The sequence below is a fragment of the Ahaetulla prasina genome, chromosome 1 (genome assembly GCF_028640845.1).
Source record: "Ahaetulla prasina isolate Xishuangbanna chromosome 1, ASM2864084v1, whole genome shotgun sequence".
NCBI lineage: Eukaryota > Metazoa > Chordata > Lepidosauria > Squamata > Colubridae > Ahaetulla > Ahaetulla prasina.
The window spans coordinates 223,763,666-223,779,277 of record NC_080539.1 but is presented as its reverse complement, the minus strand read 5'-3'; the positions used below and the strand labels follow the sequence as shown (position 1 = coordinate 223,779,277).

Genomic DNA, 15,612 nt, shown 5'->3' with positions numbered 1-15,612 from the left:
CATAGTAAATTGACAAATGCCATGCATCCATCAGAACTGGAGATTTTGATCTTCAGGAAAACACAGTGTTGTTGCCGCTGCTGGTGGTGATGGCATAGCTTCGTAGTTTTTTAATTTTTTTTCTTGCTGAGGTTTTCCCCTTTTCAGTATAGACTGTCATTATATGCAGAGAATTAATAGTTTATATCCTAATGATGCAGGAGAAAAGTAGACCATTTAAAAGTAGACTATTAAGCTTATTTTTGAAGCGTCATATCTTGAGTCTTGCAAAATCCTAAGTGCTAAATAGCTATATTTTAACTGTTCCAGAAATTAAGAGCCTTGAAGATTATTGTCACTTTCTTTAAATATATTTTATCTTGATTCTAGCACATGCTGAAACTAATTAAATATTAGTGAACAGACTATATAAATGGAATAAGACAACATTTCTTGCATTTCTAAGCACTAATATGCATAGTGGTAGTGTGACTCCTTTTATGTATGTGTTCAAAATAAAGCACAATTGTTTTGAATAATTGTCCACAAGAAAATTAACTGCATGTTGTAAGTAAATGAATTATAATTATTTCATCTTAACCTAATGGTATTTACTCAAGTCTGATTTCATATAGGAGCACAAAAGGAGTCCTGATCAGATGAAAGGCCTATCTGGTCCCTTAATCACATGACTTTTGAGAAGCCCACAACTGGTTTTGAGGACAGTAGGACTTCCCACTCAGTTGCTAAGCAGGTGCCATTGAAAAGAGCCATACTATCTTGGATCTTGGGTGCCATATTTAGCTATCTTAGTAATCACTTTTCCCTACCAACATCCTTGATGGATTTTCCTGATATTGTCAGCCATTGTTCAATGGTGAAAGTCATTCAAATCCCATCTTTCAGTTCCACTGGATAATTCCAATGAATGAAGGAGAAACTTATCTATACATTATCTACTTACATTGTGGCATATTATATACTCTTATGTTGTACCTCTCTTAACTTACCATTTCTATTTTCTTCATAGAAAAAATGCACCATTTCCTTGATCATTTTAATTACTCCTTTTCTGCCTCTTTTCCAGCTCCATCACATTTTTTTTTAAATACAGCTACTAAAACTGTGTGCCATATTCCAAGTGTGGTCACACCATAGATTTGTATAAAGGCATGATGATATTGTCAGTTTTATTTTTCAATCTTTTTCCTAATGATCTCTAACATGGAATTCGCCTTTTCACAGCTTTTTCACAGATTGCTAAAACTTAATTTAGCCTATAATAATCTATTCTATAATGACATTCCTCAGAGCTTGAAAATTAACCAACTGTGCTCTCTCTTTCTCTGTGTGTCTATGTGGGTTTTTTTTTTAAAGGAACAATTGGAATGTGAGAGTGTAAAATTAAAAAAAACTGAAGAAGATAGTAATTTAAAGGAAAAGAAATTTGAATCTATTATCACTGCCAAAGAAGATGAAATAAGGAATCTAAAAAAGCAGCTGAAAGAAATAAATGAAGCACAAAATTGCGTACAGGTATCAAGATACGAAAAAGAGGTAAGAAAATTCAGAGATACCGTAGAGATCTGAAGACATTCAGATACTGTAGGACTGAGACTAATTTCATAAGCCAAAAACTAAGTGCAGTGTACTCTTCTGTAAATAAATTACTTGGAATACTGGCCTATCTATTTAAAAAATAATCAGATTAATTTCCTTGGCCTTTTGGAATGAAAAGCAGATATACAATCTGCCATTCCTTTGTATGCCTAATTTTACTTTAAAGACCATACTATACTGACTTCATTTACCCAGGAAGACCTTTTCTAAACTCTGAAAGCTATGTAAATGATGGATTAGTAGCATGTGGCAACCCCTGGCCAACCTTAGTGGAGCTCTAAAGATAAGCAACGTGAGTGCAGTTAGGGCATGCGTGGGAATGCTCTGAAAAAAAATTGGGCTGTAGGGTAAACTGATTTAAAAAACAACAACAGTGGAATACCACTTTTTTACAACTAGCAAGAAAGCTTCAAGGATATGTCCACGAAGTTCCCATAAGTCGAATTGGCCTTGAAGAAGACTATCTTAGTTAATAGGCTTTGAAATAAAACGCCCATGTAATACAGGGGTAATCCACAAGGTGGTAGTAAAATATAATAACTTGTCTCCTTATTTGAAAAAAACATGTTATATTAGCGCTGGATCAGCTTTAATAAAAGCAAAGTGGAGTTCTTCCTGATAGTTTTATGATGCATGTTAATGTACAAAGGCTGATGCATAAATATGCATGGACTTAGTAATCCCTGCCCAGTTTCATTATGTGGAGAGAATTCTACGTGGAAGAATATTTGTATGAATTCTTTTTGTATGGCAATGACTGAATTATGGGAAAGCCTTTAATAAAAAAAAAGAATGAAATGCAAGTCAGCATTGAATGTATCTCTCTTATTTAGCTAAATTGATTATTTCTGAAGTATAAGTGCGAAACCAGGGTAAACAGCACTTCTTGGTTAACTCAGCTACCCAAAATACTTCAGGCATATTCTAGCACCTAAAAATGATGATATGATCCATAATAGATTTCCAGCATACATATTTCTAAACAATGATTGATGGATTTTTTCAAATTATTTTTTTTGCATAAAAAGTATGGCAAGATGACATTAACAAATGGATATTATATTAGTACTTTATGGTTCTGTTAATTTATAGGGGTACTTCTTGTAACAATGTTATAATTCAACTATTTTCTTTTTTTTTCTACTTCTGATCATCTTCAAAAGGCAAGGAGTGAAAAATATCCTTCGTCTAGACAGGAATTATCATCAGGGGTCTCTTCTGCATCTGTCTGTGCAAGGTATGGAATTGGGTTGTTTTTTTTCCCCCTCCTATAATATAATGCATTGTTTGTCCTTGCTTTCTAGTTTTAAAAGGTATTTCCCCCTTACTTCTTGCCTTCTCCCATCCCACTTCTAAGATAGATGTCTAGAACTTCTTTTAGGCTGGGTTGACACATCACAACTAATGTGATTTGCTTGGTTTTGGCTTTTGCTTTGTAATTTACAATTTAGGACTTAGGCAATATAAGTACAGAGGCAACTGCAAATAAACCAGGCTTATCCACTAAGTCGTGATTAATAAAATCACGGCTTAGGATGATGTGTGCTCTAAACTGAACAATTAATAACATAAAAGCTGCAGTGGACACCTGGTGCCTTAATTAACAGAAAGGAAAGGCTTGGTCCAAGCAGAAGAGCAAATGGATATGCCTATGCATTAAAACCTCACTTGCTGAATTTCACATGGATCGATTAAATGATACTTGAAGCCTGGATCATTTTTCACAAATTCTGGATCTGGATTGGAAAAAGAATCAGACTGGTACAGACTGTCTCCAAAGTCAGAATTATGATCTCCAAGAAGAGAAAAGAACAAAGTGATTGTTTCACCTTTCACTGTGCTCACTATTTTGCATCTTTTAGGACATATTCCTGTCTCCAAACAGATCTAGGTCCTCAGTCAACCTTTTCTGATTCCAAGCTCCTCTAAAAGAACCCTCACTATCCGAATATGCTTAAACACTTGCAAATGGGGAAACATTTTATCCATGGATGGTATCAATAAGGGATGTTTTCTACATACCGTTCAAGGATAAATGACAGGAATATGCTCAGATTTAATTTGTTTTCATCCTGAATACCAAAAATAAAGGTATGCTGGATCTCTTTACTTTAAAAAAATAACATACATAGCAGAGAAAAATGCTGATATCTTTATGCCATAACTTACTTCAGTTATTTTAATTTCTCTCACTTTCCCCCTGAATAACCCCCTCATGCTCCAATATTAATTTTGTTGAAGGCCAGAAGGACAGATACAAAATCCCTATAGTATGCTTGTTGTATTCTCTAGTGGAGGCTGTAATAAGCAAGAATCATTTAGTTTGTGGGGAAGTTTAATCACATCGCTTGTGTGGTGTTGTTTCAGCCCAGTTTGAGAATCTCTTCTTCCCATCAGCTACCTTATAAAGTTACTGTTTTATCAAAATTTCTTAAAGATGGATCATGGATCCCTTCCCATAATTTCTGGCCTCGAGTCTGGGTTGCAAACAGAGACGGTGCTGGTGTTTTTAACGATATGCTTGTTGGGCTAAAGGAAACAGAAAAAGCACAGGATAATACTTTACATCTGAAATCATTAATCTTTAGGGATGAACTAGAAAGTGTTTTCTGGGGCATGAAGGAAGAATTCAGTCGAATACGTGCACTGGCAAGAGCACAGACGGACCAGCTGAATAAATGTAACCTAAGGAGAGAACCTACAACTGGTATCATTTTATTGCAGTACTTTCTTCTGAAAACTATGCTTTTCTGCCTTCTAACTCTTTGCGTTGACTGCGACTGCGTAGAGATTCAGTTTAAGATTACCCATACCTTTTTGTTATGCAGAATGCCACATAATACAGTGCATTTATTTGATATGGTAATAACCCTTGGGTTTGGGGGAAAATACCAGTGCATCTTCATTTATGGCATGTGATTTGACAGCTCACTTTGCTGTGAGTGCACGAATTCCATTTTGCAGTGGTTGTCTTGATGGGTTTACTGGCAAAATAAAGACTTTTGGTCACTCCAAAAATAGACTATGTAGAAGGAGAAAGGCAACAATATCTGCGTTACCTCACTCCTTCCTAACCACCATATATTGCTAGCAAAAGCCTACTATGACCTCAATTGGCATAAAGCCACTTAGATTTGGGAATTTTGGTCAATAAGGTTTACAACCACATTCTATTGAATACATTTACATCTTTGCAGCAGACATGTTCACTGACTGTGGGAATGCTAAATTAAGATGTTTGGGCTAGAAAGTGAAGTCCTTATTTCTCCTTGATGTAATACTGTATCAGGGTTTGTTTGTTTGTTTGTTTATTTCAATACGCACTATAGTGAGATAATCTCAGCGTAACACAAGCCTCATGTGAGGTTGCTCTGGTTATTTAAGCAGATATGAATTTGCGTGTTGTTGCATGGTATATGGAAAGAATACATACTATACAGGTTTGCTTTAATATATGTTTTATACATCTATCAATCTAGCTATCACTTGACATATCCAGAAGTATAATGTGATGGATGTCATCCACAGTCTAAGATACCCGATTTCTTTTTTTAAAAAATGAGTGGCACAAGAGGATTTATCTATAATTCATATGTATTTCTAGGGATTGGGCTGCTGGTAACATTTTGAGCAGACTGAAAAAGCAGCAAACGATGACTTAATTTTCTTCTAGAGATAAGTTGTTTAATGTAATGTGAATGTCTAAAAGCTACTGACATGCAAAGCATTTCAGGTTTGAGCAAATAAATACTCTATTTCAAGTTGAAAGCTATTTTGCATTCGAAACGGACTAATTTTTGAAGTATTTTGCACTCTGATAACTCCGTTTTTGAGTTCAAAACACACTGTTTCAAGCTCAGAGCACTTCCGAGTGATTGAAAGAGCCTTTTTTTAAAATGCAAACTTGTTTCAGGTTTTGAATTTAAAACAGTTGAAATTTGAAACATTTGTATACCCCCTACTGAAAGCCCTTTCCTCACCTCAGTTGTAAAAACCATCTTTGCTAGATCAAACCAAAATCTGTCTAATCTATGACAGCCAACAGGGGCCGATCAGATGCTCCTGCAAAGTATATGTGCTTATAACCCAATTTTCTACATTCTTTGTTCTCTAATAATAGCTGCATCTGATTGCTAGGCTTGACTGATTTATAGCCAACTTGGACAGCTTATGAATAGCTGATGTAAGCGCTTCACAGTATAGCATGCACTGGAAGAAGTTAAGTCTGGACAGAGCCAGTCATTTTTGTGAATAGGATAGGGATAGAGTAAGCTAATTCAGCTGTATTTTACTGGAGATAATTATGGGCTTAACTTAAACTCTAGTAAGATCAGATATGTAACTGTTTTTAGCAAATTCTACAACATGGCTGAAATGATATGACCTGATGTGCTAAAAGGATGTCTTATAGTTTCTCGTCCAGTAGTATCTCTCTGAGCCAGGATTTAAAACTATGGAAGAAGGAAGAGTTAGTGACCCTTTTCAATCCATTCTTCCTCCAAGGATTCCCCTCAAAGGGTTTCTGGAATGAAAGGGGGAAATCTTCTTGAGGGAAAGCAGGAAGAAATACCCCTTCTCTGTAGAGTGAAAGAGTTGAAATCTGTGTTGGAGCACTGAAAGAAATGAGACTGGTTTGAATGAAACCAAGCTGAATTGAAAGAACAGATGTAGTTAGAGATAGAAAGGTAATTTAATTTAATATAGAAAATAAAGATATTTATATGTCCGTAATGAGCCCTTAGAAAAAAAGACCTGATAGACTGTCTAATTGCTAGGCTACTAATCAAGAAAGCTTTAAAACTTTGACACATAAAAGCAATTGTGTAATATTTTACTTTAGTTCCAAGCAAGATTTCTAACATTTTATCCCTGAAGAAAGGAATTAATGGTTTGATATGGAGGAACAACACCAACATCAGCCTGCTGTGTCAAATGAGGCAATGAGGGGAATAATGCAGTCTCAAAATATACATATTTTGCGCGGGCCACGGTATGGCTCAGGCTGTAAGAAGCCTGTTATTAAACACAGCTGCCTGCAATTACTGCAGGTTCTAGTCCCACCAGGCCCAAGGTTGACTCAGCCTTCCATCCTTTATAAGGTAGGTAAAATGAGGACCCAGATTGTTGGGGGCAATAAGTTGACTGCATTTTCGGGTCTTTTACATGGGAAAACCTTACACGGGAAAAGACCCGAAAATGCCAAGACCTACATACCTATATCCATGAAAACCTACGAAAATGTGTGTCTGTGTCTGTGTCTGTGTTAAATTTGGAGACTGCCCATCTCCCACACAGAGTGACTCTGGGTGGTGAAATTTGTCAGGAATTTGTGTAACTGAATGATATATTTGGTCTTTAGGATATCTTTTAATCTTTTCCTTTGCGTCTTTTTTTACCAGAAATTCCTTTCTCCAAGCCTATCCAGTGCACTGATGAACAAACGGATGACCTTTGTAATCCATGGGTTAAAAAGGATACCAACAGAGATGTACCTCATTTCCCATCTATTGCGTCAAGAGGGCTGGGACCAGACGAGGAAGAAAACTCTGTGGAATCCCTTTCTAAGCTTAATGTCAAGTTCCCGCCTACAGATAGTGATACTGAATTCTTGGAGAGCTCTCCAGAGACTACTCCAATTCTAAACACTCTGATGACTGAAAACATGCTCCCAAATCAGCCATTTAACATGGACCTTGGGGACCAGGAGGTGAGTTTCAATAAGATGAACTCTAACTGGAGGAGTACGAGCAAATGACTGTACTACTTCAGTGATGCAAAACAGGTCAAAGGTAAGTTTACCCAACCTTCAACTCATCCAAATATGTTCATCCAGACCTCCATGTTATATAAAAACACGTTTCTTTATAACTCCGGAATTATAATATTATAATATATAATAGATAGAATGTCTCCCGAATTTAATTTTCCCTCTTCAGAAGCTAATGAGAAAAATGTTGGGGCACCTCACCTAGTATCAATCTTTTAAAATATATACTTTTATTTTTATTTATGATTGATATGTAAACTGTAAGACTGAGTAGGGACTTCAGTTTCTTTTTGCTATAAATTTCCAATGCAAAACTTACTGCTTGCTCTTCTAATCAAAAATATCTGCATTAGTCCAGCAACATGGGGTCTGTAGGTACCAATAAGCTCTGAAACATCTGCCTTGGTATATGTCAAGCACTCTATCCACCTGATTTATTTTTACATTTGAAAAAAATGAAACCAGAAATTGGCATGCCTCCAAGTACCATCCTTTACCAATTTTTATTTATGCAAGTATTGTTGGGTCCACCAAGATCCCAATGAAGTAGTAAGACATTGCCTGCCTGGACCTGATTTGTTTTCTCATAATGCATATTTTGTGCCTGGATCTGGGTAATTTACTGAGTCTTCCATAGCAGCCTTTTCAGGATCACATGCTCGCAATGTACTCCCAATCTCCAAAAATTTGCCTGTGCTTTTATTATACTCAGTGTATAATAGCATGATATATTATTAGTCTAATGGTATTTAAAATTTTGCTATGAAATAAGAGCTAGTGTTCTTCAGTCTAGTATTTATTTAAGTTATTTATTCAATTACTGTAGCCACCCATCTCAATCTTTTAACTCTTGGTGGCTTACAATTTAAAACATCTATTACAATTAAAAATACTAAAAATATTTTAAAATAGTAAAATCACTTTTTTTAAAAAAAATCACATGATGATAATACATGTTTTAAAATTAAAATGGACGTTAATTTTAGGCAAGTTTACCCATGATGTATGAATTATTGCAAATAAGTGATTTCTTTATAGGTTGTTCTTAGTTTACTTAAGGGCTTCACGTTGCATGCATTCAGATGATTTAGATTTCTTTTTCCTAACCTGTTTGAGCAACTCTCTGGATATAGTCATGATGTATGCATGGAGTTGCTTTAAAACAGGCAGCAATAAGAAAGCCTCATTTATTTTTTATTAATGCTGTATTCTTTATTCATTCCTAGGACAGTCTTCCTCTATTTTATGTATTCCAGATGTATAGGATTTCAGATATAGCTCAGTGAAGCCTGATATATCTGGAAGTCCGATCACAGGAATTGTGATTCCTGTTGCTTTCGGAATTTAGTATGATACCCTTGGGTTCCTCTCTTTCTCCCTATTTTTACCCTTCTATAGCCCAGTAGTAGAGGGCAATGTTGCTTACAGATAGCCTGGTTTTTCAATCCTTGCAATCCCTAAAGGTAGATGCCAGAAAGTAATTTCTTTACAATGCACAGAAGATTTACAACTTTAAATATCTTGAGTCACTTCAGAAGTAAACCTTTCAGATAACATCACAATGAGTCTTATGATTCTCTATCCACTGGCTCAGCCCTGATTGGTTTTCCCATGCTGCTCCACTTCTTTTCTAGTCTCTGCGCTGTCTTAGCATCCTGCTGTGCCATATTGTTGCTGCCCTGTTTCTATAAACTGGTAGCAGATTGGGCTTCTATAAGACTGCAAACCTAAACACGCCCCATAAAGAAATAGATCCTGTTGAATTTAATGCAGCTGCCATCTGAGTAAATTCACACCAGATTGTACTGTGCAGGGGTTCAGACGCAATTTAAATATAATCACCACTTTTATGAACAATAGCTTCTCAGCTTTAAATTGTTAAAGATTACATACATATACCTTTTATCTATTAGAGAATTTTACAATGTTAACATTCCTAAAGTGTTTGAATTTTTCATACAATAAGATGAAATGTTTACAATGCACGTTTATTTTATGGAGAATAAAAGCTGATGAAAGCATTTATCAGCTACGTTCTAGACAAGACATATTAATGTCATGTAAATACATGCAGCATAGATTTCTGAAGACTCCTTCAAGTTTTGGAATGTTTGTTCTAATATTGAGAGATAACTCCAATTTGTATAATTGACAGAGAATAGGTGTCCCCTCCCCCCCGTCTTGTAGAATCTATTTTTTCAGTCATAAAAGCACATAATAACCATGTCTACTCTCCTTTTACCAGTTTTTAAATGAGTATCAAAAGAAAACATCTAAAAGACAGAACAAAACTCTCATGAAAAACTCTGTCGAGAGTTTTATTTTATACATAATTTATATACACACACACACATACACATGCACATACCAAACTGTTTGTTTCCTTCACTAGGTTTTAGTTTTTCACCTGCATTATTTGATGACTAACCTGTTTTTGCTTTTCATTGCATCAAATCCTGAGCTGAGCTGGTATAAAACAAATTAAACTATTTTTTTCTATTACTATGAAGATTCCTGTGGCGCTACAAAGCATCCATTCTATTACTTCTTACTTTCCCTTTTCTCCAATATGTCTCCTGCTTGTTCTTTTAACTAGTTAGACTGTGTATTCATTTCTCAATTGATGGCACCCTGCATTGTTTAGTAAAGCATGTGAAACAGCTGGTATGGGATTCTAAGTTGATAAGAGAATTACGCAGTTTAAAACAGACAGGCGAATAGAAGTTAAAGTGTCATAATTTTAAAGATATTAGGCTAAATTTTTTGCTTTTGAAAAATAAGCACATGCATTTTTAAATTCTGAATAGCCAATACCGTACTATAATTCAGTGATAGCCAGGATGTCTTGGTATCTTAAGTGTTTACATTTGGAAAGACAACTGGCGACAGAAAATAGTTCCAATATTTGTTAGTTGTATCCAGGAAGGAATGTAGAACATAAGGCCTTTGATTAAAATGATGTATCTTATCCAGAAACGTAGGCATAAGAAGCCAATGCTACTTTAGACTTCATTAAAGATACAGACACATATATTTGCTTAAATATTCTGTTACTTTTCTTATCCTTAAATTTTTGTATTCCTTTCAAATGTACATTTGTTTATATAATTTGTTTTTAACTGATCAAAATCTCAGCTCAATTATAGGCAGGAAAAGAAACTTAAATGCACCGTCCTTTTTAGCAACAGGAGGAAATGTAAAAGTTCAGTTTTGCTAAAAATAATAATGGCTCCACTTCCTTCAGCATGCTAACATGGCTCTGGCAAGCTGGCATTAAAGTGAAGGCAGGGTCCTTCACTTTAAAGACAAATAAAGTTGGCCTGATTTGAGATGCATTCAATGAGATTGTGAGACTGTCTCTCTTGATAAAAGTAGGTAGAGTCACTCCCTGAGTCAGCTGGAGATAGCTTGAGGCACCTCATTATCTTGCCTGCAGAGTAAATGTAGACAGTATGAAAATGCATTTAAAATGTTTGGATCCTTGTATACAGGATTAACCTTGCTGACATCCTAATATTGCTGATTTACACACTCGATTCCCCCATCCTTTTTTTTTTCTTCAGCAGACAAGAATTTCTGTCATGTATTTAGTACATGTGTTAACAAGTAAAGATGAGGAGGGGAAACTTAAATGCAGCGTAATTGGCAACCATAAGTCGTTAGAACTGTGGCTCTCAGTTGATGTAATAAATTTAGCTCTTCCTTGCAGACTAAATATAAAAACTTGAGTCTGCTTTCTTAGTGTATTGCAGTTTCTTAAACACCTGGATTGAAAACTGTAATAATGAAAACAAGAATGTAGACTGAACTGAACAGTTAGGAATGTTGTGCATCTCTGTACTGTGGCTCATTTAGGGGTCTTTAGTTCAGAATGGATTGCTCCTTATTTTGAGGAAAGCAAATATAAAGGGCATGCCACACCTATTAAATAAAGTACTTTAGCATATGCGTTGATGTATACCATTTAGAAATATATATCCCAATACTTATACAAATACATGGTGTTTAACCATCTGTATGAGCCACTCAGGCGGCCACTCAGTTTCTCTAACTAAAAGCTACGTTAGCAAGGAGCATGCATAAAGTAGGATACAGCAATTAAAATGCTAATTCGTTTATTTTAACCAATGGGCTGCAAGTTAAGGTCACCTTTGTTTATCGTTAATTCTCTTTGGATTCTTGTTTGCAACTGAAATAAACACATTAAGTAAAGTTTTTCCTTTTAACAAGAAGTGGTACCTAGTAGTTACTGAATTTTAATTGTCAATTTTTAGTATTTCAAACATGTATGCATGTTGAAATTATGGAAATGAAAAAATGTATTTCATTAATCACTTAAAATGATTAATTAATTGCAGTATTAAAATTATTTCAAACATTCATAACAACATAACAAAAAGGACACCATCAGCAGCAATCCAAAATAAAATCCAGCTATCTTAATTTCTTCTATAGTGCAAATTTAATCCAAAGAAATCATTTTTTTCGGTAATGTTATTTTCATTAGATCATGGGTATCAAACTCTATTGCATCACGTGACATATTGTGACGTATCACGATGTTTTTTGCCTTTGCAGAGCAGGGGTGGGCGTGGCCTGCGCAGGATGCATCTGACATGCGGGCCGCCAGTTTGACAGGCCTGCATTAGTGTTAGGTGAAGTTGTTAAGGGGAGATTTTAAAAGAATTCTATATGTCTAGTCAAAGACATATATTCCGGCAGGGGCCGGAATAGCTCAGGCTGTTAGAGCCTGTTATTAGAACACAGCAGCCGGCAATTACTGCAGGTTCAAGCCCGGCCCAAGGTTGACTCAGCCTTCCATCCTTTATAAGGTAGGTAAAATGAGGACCCAGATTGTTGGGGGGGCAATAAGTTGACTTTGTAAAAATATACAAATAGAATGAGACTATTGCCTTAAACACTGTAAGCCGCCCTGAGTCTTCGGAGAAGGGCGGGATATAAATGTAAACAAAAAAAAAAAGTAAGTTTGATTGTATTCAATGAAACTTATTCCTAAATAAATAAAACTGCATATTAAATCAAGTTGCAACACAAAACTCAATTGAAGGTTTCACACAGCTTATTTTTCATTATGGTTTGTTAAACAAGCTACAGTGACCTACTCTGTACAGAATACTAAGACATCACGGGTGAATTCACACATCATACTTACCCAAAAACCAAACAAATCACATTATGGCTTAATGTCAAGTGTTAACCAGGCCAGTAAATAAAAATTCTCAAGAGAAGAGTTGGTGTGTATATGATCAAATATTACCAAAAAAGCATGAAATGCTTCCTGTTACAGTTATTAAAACTGCCAGTTTAAATGAAGGTGGAGTTGCAAATAAGTAATTAAAAGCACACTTCCACAGTGATACTTAAAACACGCATCAATGCTTAGACAGGTTTCCAAAGCAATTTACACCAACAAAAAAATAGTGTTTGTTAGAACTTGATGTAATTATACCTAATTAGCCTGGAAGGATTGATGACTGACCACAGTACAAGATGTACAAGATAAATCTGCAAAGGCCCTGAGACAAATCTTAAATATTGTTTAGACAAAGCATTAACTCCTAAGAGAAATAGTAACTGCTTCTCTGTTCCCCATCTCTTTTAAATTAACTACTTTATTTCAAAATTCACACATCAATAACATGGTCAGGAGTAGATATATACATATCTATGTATATTGTGTTTAAATATCAAAGAAAACACGTAGACTCAAATGGCATGTTCTTACGTAATAACACAAAGAACTTCTAGAAATATATCCTGGGTTTTGTGCCCTTGTCATTTTGTTATTGCATGGTCACATTTTCAAAATACATATTATCTTTAAAAACAACCCGTCTTGAAACACCGAATGAATATTTGCTTACCAAAATTATTCTGGCTTGTGTGCCATAATCAATGAACTCCTTATTTAAGACTTGAATATTCATGTATTTCAGTTGTTTTAAAAGTATGAAGTGCTGATGATCAAAATTCTTACACAATGTGAATACCAGTGCCTTAGCATTATAGTTACAGAAGTAAAATATAATGCCTATATTTATCATGCTAGAACTGCTAACCAAATGTGCCAGTTAATGAAAATCAGTTCTAAAATTAAAAAGAAATAAAATATTCTACATTCTTCAGGCTTTAGATCAGTGTTTCTCAACTATAGCATTTAAAACATGTGGATTGCTTTAGAGAAAACCAAAGCTTATTATTTAGTAAAATGCTATATATTTAAGGAAGCTAACCAGCACTAAACCACTGTCAGTGAAAACGTAACATTGATTATACAGAAAGCATTCACTCCTTTTTTCCCCCGTTTCTTACAGCCTCCATGGAACTCTTACTGCACTCAAGGCACTGACTTACTGGCACTTGCTTCTGAAGATTCGGAACTCAGACAGTCAGGAATATGTGAATTCTGTCAGAAAGTGTTCCCACCATCTCTTACATCCAGGGAGGATTTTCTGAGGCATCTGAATTCACATTTCAACTTGAAGTCTTAGCGTCACTAGAGAACGGACAAGTTTTATTTAATTTAATTGTGGATGCGGTCTTTGATCTTGGTCCCAACAGATATACAAATTTCAGAATCTAAGGTGGCATTTATAACAGTCTGTCAAGTTCATGCCCCACATTAATATAATTAAAATCAGATACAAAGCCCTAAAATAAATATATTGAAACTCCTTTTGAATCAACATGTTTTGAACTAAAAACTGGAGTTGCAGTGGGATGCTGAATATTATGATCCTGTCCAATATATAACAAATGAAAATTGGGATCATATTTTATATATAGAACTGATAAGGGTGTATCATCATTTGTATTTCTAAATAACTTTTATTTATTAGTATCCTTTTTTAACATATGGCATACCAGTTAAGAAGTACATGAAAATAAGTGCTATGCATTTTAGAGCTTGCAATACACACTGACTCTTATATTAGGCATTTAACTATGAACAATTTATTAAAGTGAATTTGCTTATGTTGCCCCTTTTGTAATAAACCAATGACCCACGTTTCACCTACTTATATGTGGTATATTAATGTCAAATAAACCATAAATGCATTTACATATAAGTATGCATGGAATATGTATGCAGGTATGAATGCTTTATTCTGTGGCCCTATATTTATTTATTTTATTCCTAGTCCAAAAAAAGGTTATTTAGAACAGAACTTTGTAATGCTGTTGACTTGGTAACAGAAAGTAACAATCAGCTACTATTTAAATACAGCAAATACTCTTCTACTACAGTAAGACTAGAAGTAGGATTTCCATACTTTAAAGAAAAAAATCTGCTATTCAAAGTCAGTGTGGCATGATCAATTTGGGCTGAGATTTAGTGTTTAGCTTCTTATATTTAACCTTGAACAGAATCATGGACTTCCATGAAGAAGAAAGGCGGCAATGGCTATGTTGCAACAGCCTTATCCTGCAATGAATGTCCTCCTATGTGCTTAACTAAAGCCACTGTCGGCAAAGGATTCTGTCATCTGCAATTCAATTTGTTGCATACAAGGAATTTATAACCACTGTGCAATAACATTTTCCTGATTGGACTGTCCTCCATAAAAAATATTTAATAAATATCCCGCACTTTGCTGACTTTGTTCAGACCAAGAGGTGAGGTAAAGCAGCGTTAAATCTGGTTTGTACTTGGGTAGGGGACGTGCAGCCATATCTATGAAATTACTAGGAATCCAGCTCAACTCCACAGGCTTTTTTTTCTTCTTTTAACTAAATGGCGCACAGATATTAAATATACAGGAAAAACTTTAGTTCCTTGGTAGCTGAAATCCAAGTTTTGCACATAGTCTCACTGGGATTCAGTCCCCATCATTACCAGAGCTGGAGGCATGGACAATCATTACAGACAATGCAGATAATATTGAGCAAAAGGGTAGTCCTCAACTTATGACCACAATTGAGCCCAACGTTTATGTTGCTAAGTGAGACATTTGTTCAGTGAATTTTGCCCCGTTTTACCATTTTTCTTGCCATAGTTAAGTGGATCACTGATTAAGTTAGTAAAATGATTGCTAAGTGAATCTGTGTTCCCCACTGACTGCTTATCAGAAGGTTGCAAAAGGTGATCACGTGACCCTGGGACACCGCAATCATCATGAGTCACTTGCCAAGCATCTAATTTTGATCACATGACCATTGGGACATTGCAACAATCGCAAGGGTGAAAAATGATCATAGGTCACTTTTTTCGGTGCCATTGTAAA

General features: G+C 35.3%; 1 protein-coding gene across 4 annotated transcripts in view; it reads left to right on the top strand.

Moving 5' to 3' along the window:
• Positions 1 to 14,405, top strand: part of TANK (TRAF family member associated NFKB activator) — a 40,285-nt gene extending 25,880 nt beyond the window's left edge. For 2 of the 4 annotated variants that reach the window (XM_058191725.1, XM_058191718.1), the window contains 5 exons: positions 1,357 to 1,536; positions 2,763 to 2,836; positions 4,188 to 4,306; positions 6,999 to 7,306; positions 13,702 to 14,405. In XM_058191725.1, the coding sequence (XP_058047708.1) occupies positions 1,357 to 1,536; positions 2,763 to 2,836; positions 4,188 to 4,306; positions 6,999 to 7,306; positions 13,702 to 13,878 (858 nt within the window). In that variant the 3' untranslated portion in view covers positions 13,879 to 14,405. Of the gene's footprint in view, positions 1 to 1,356; positions 1,537 to 2,762; positions 2,837 to 4,187; positions 4,307 to 6,998; positions 7,389 to 13,701 lie in introns of all 4 variants that reach the window. The other 2 variants (XM_058191740.1, XM_058191733.1) reach the window with 1 other exon arrangement.
• The last annotated feature ends 1,207 nt before the right edge of the window (positions 14,406 to 15,612 follow it).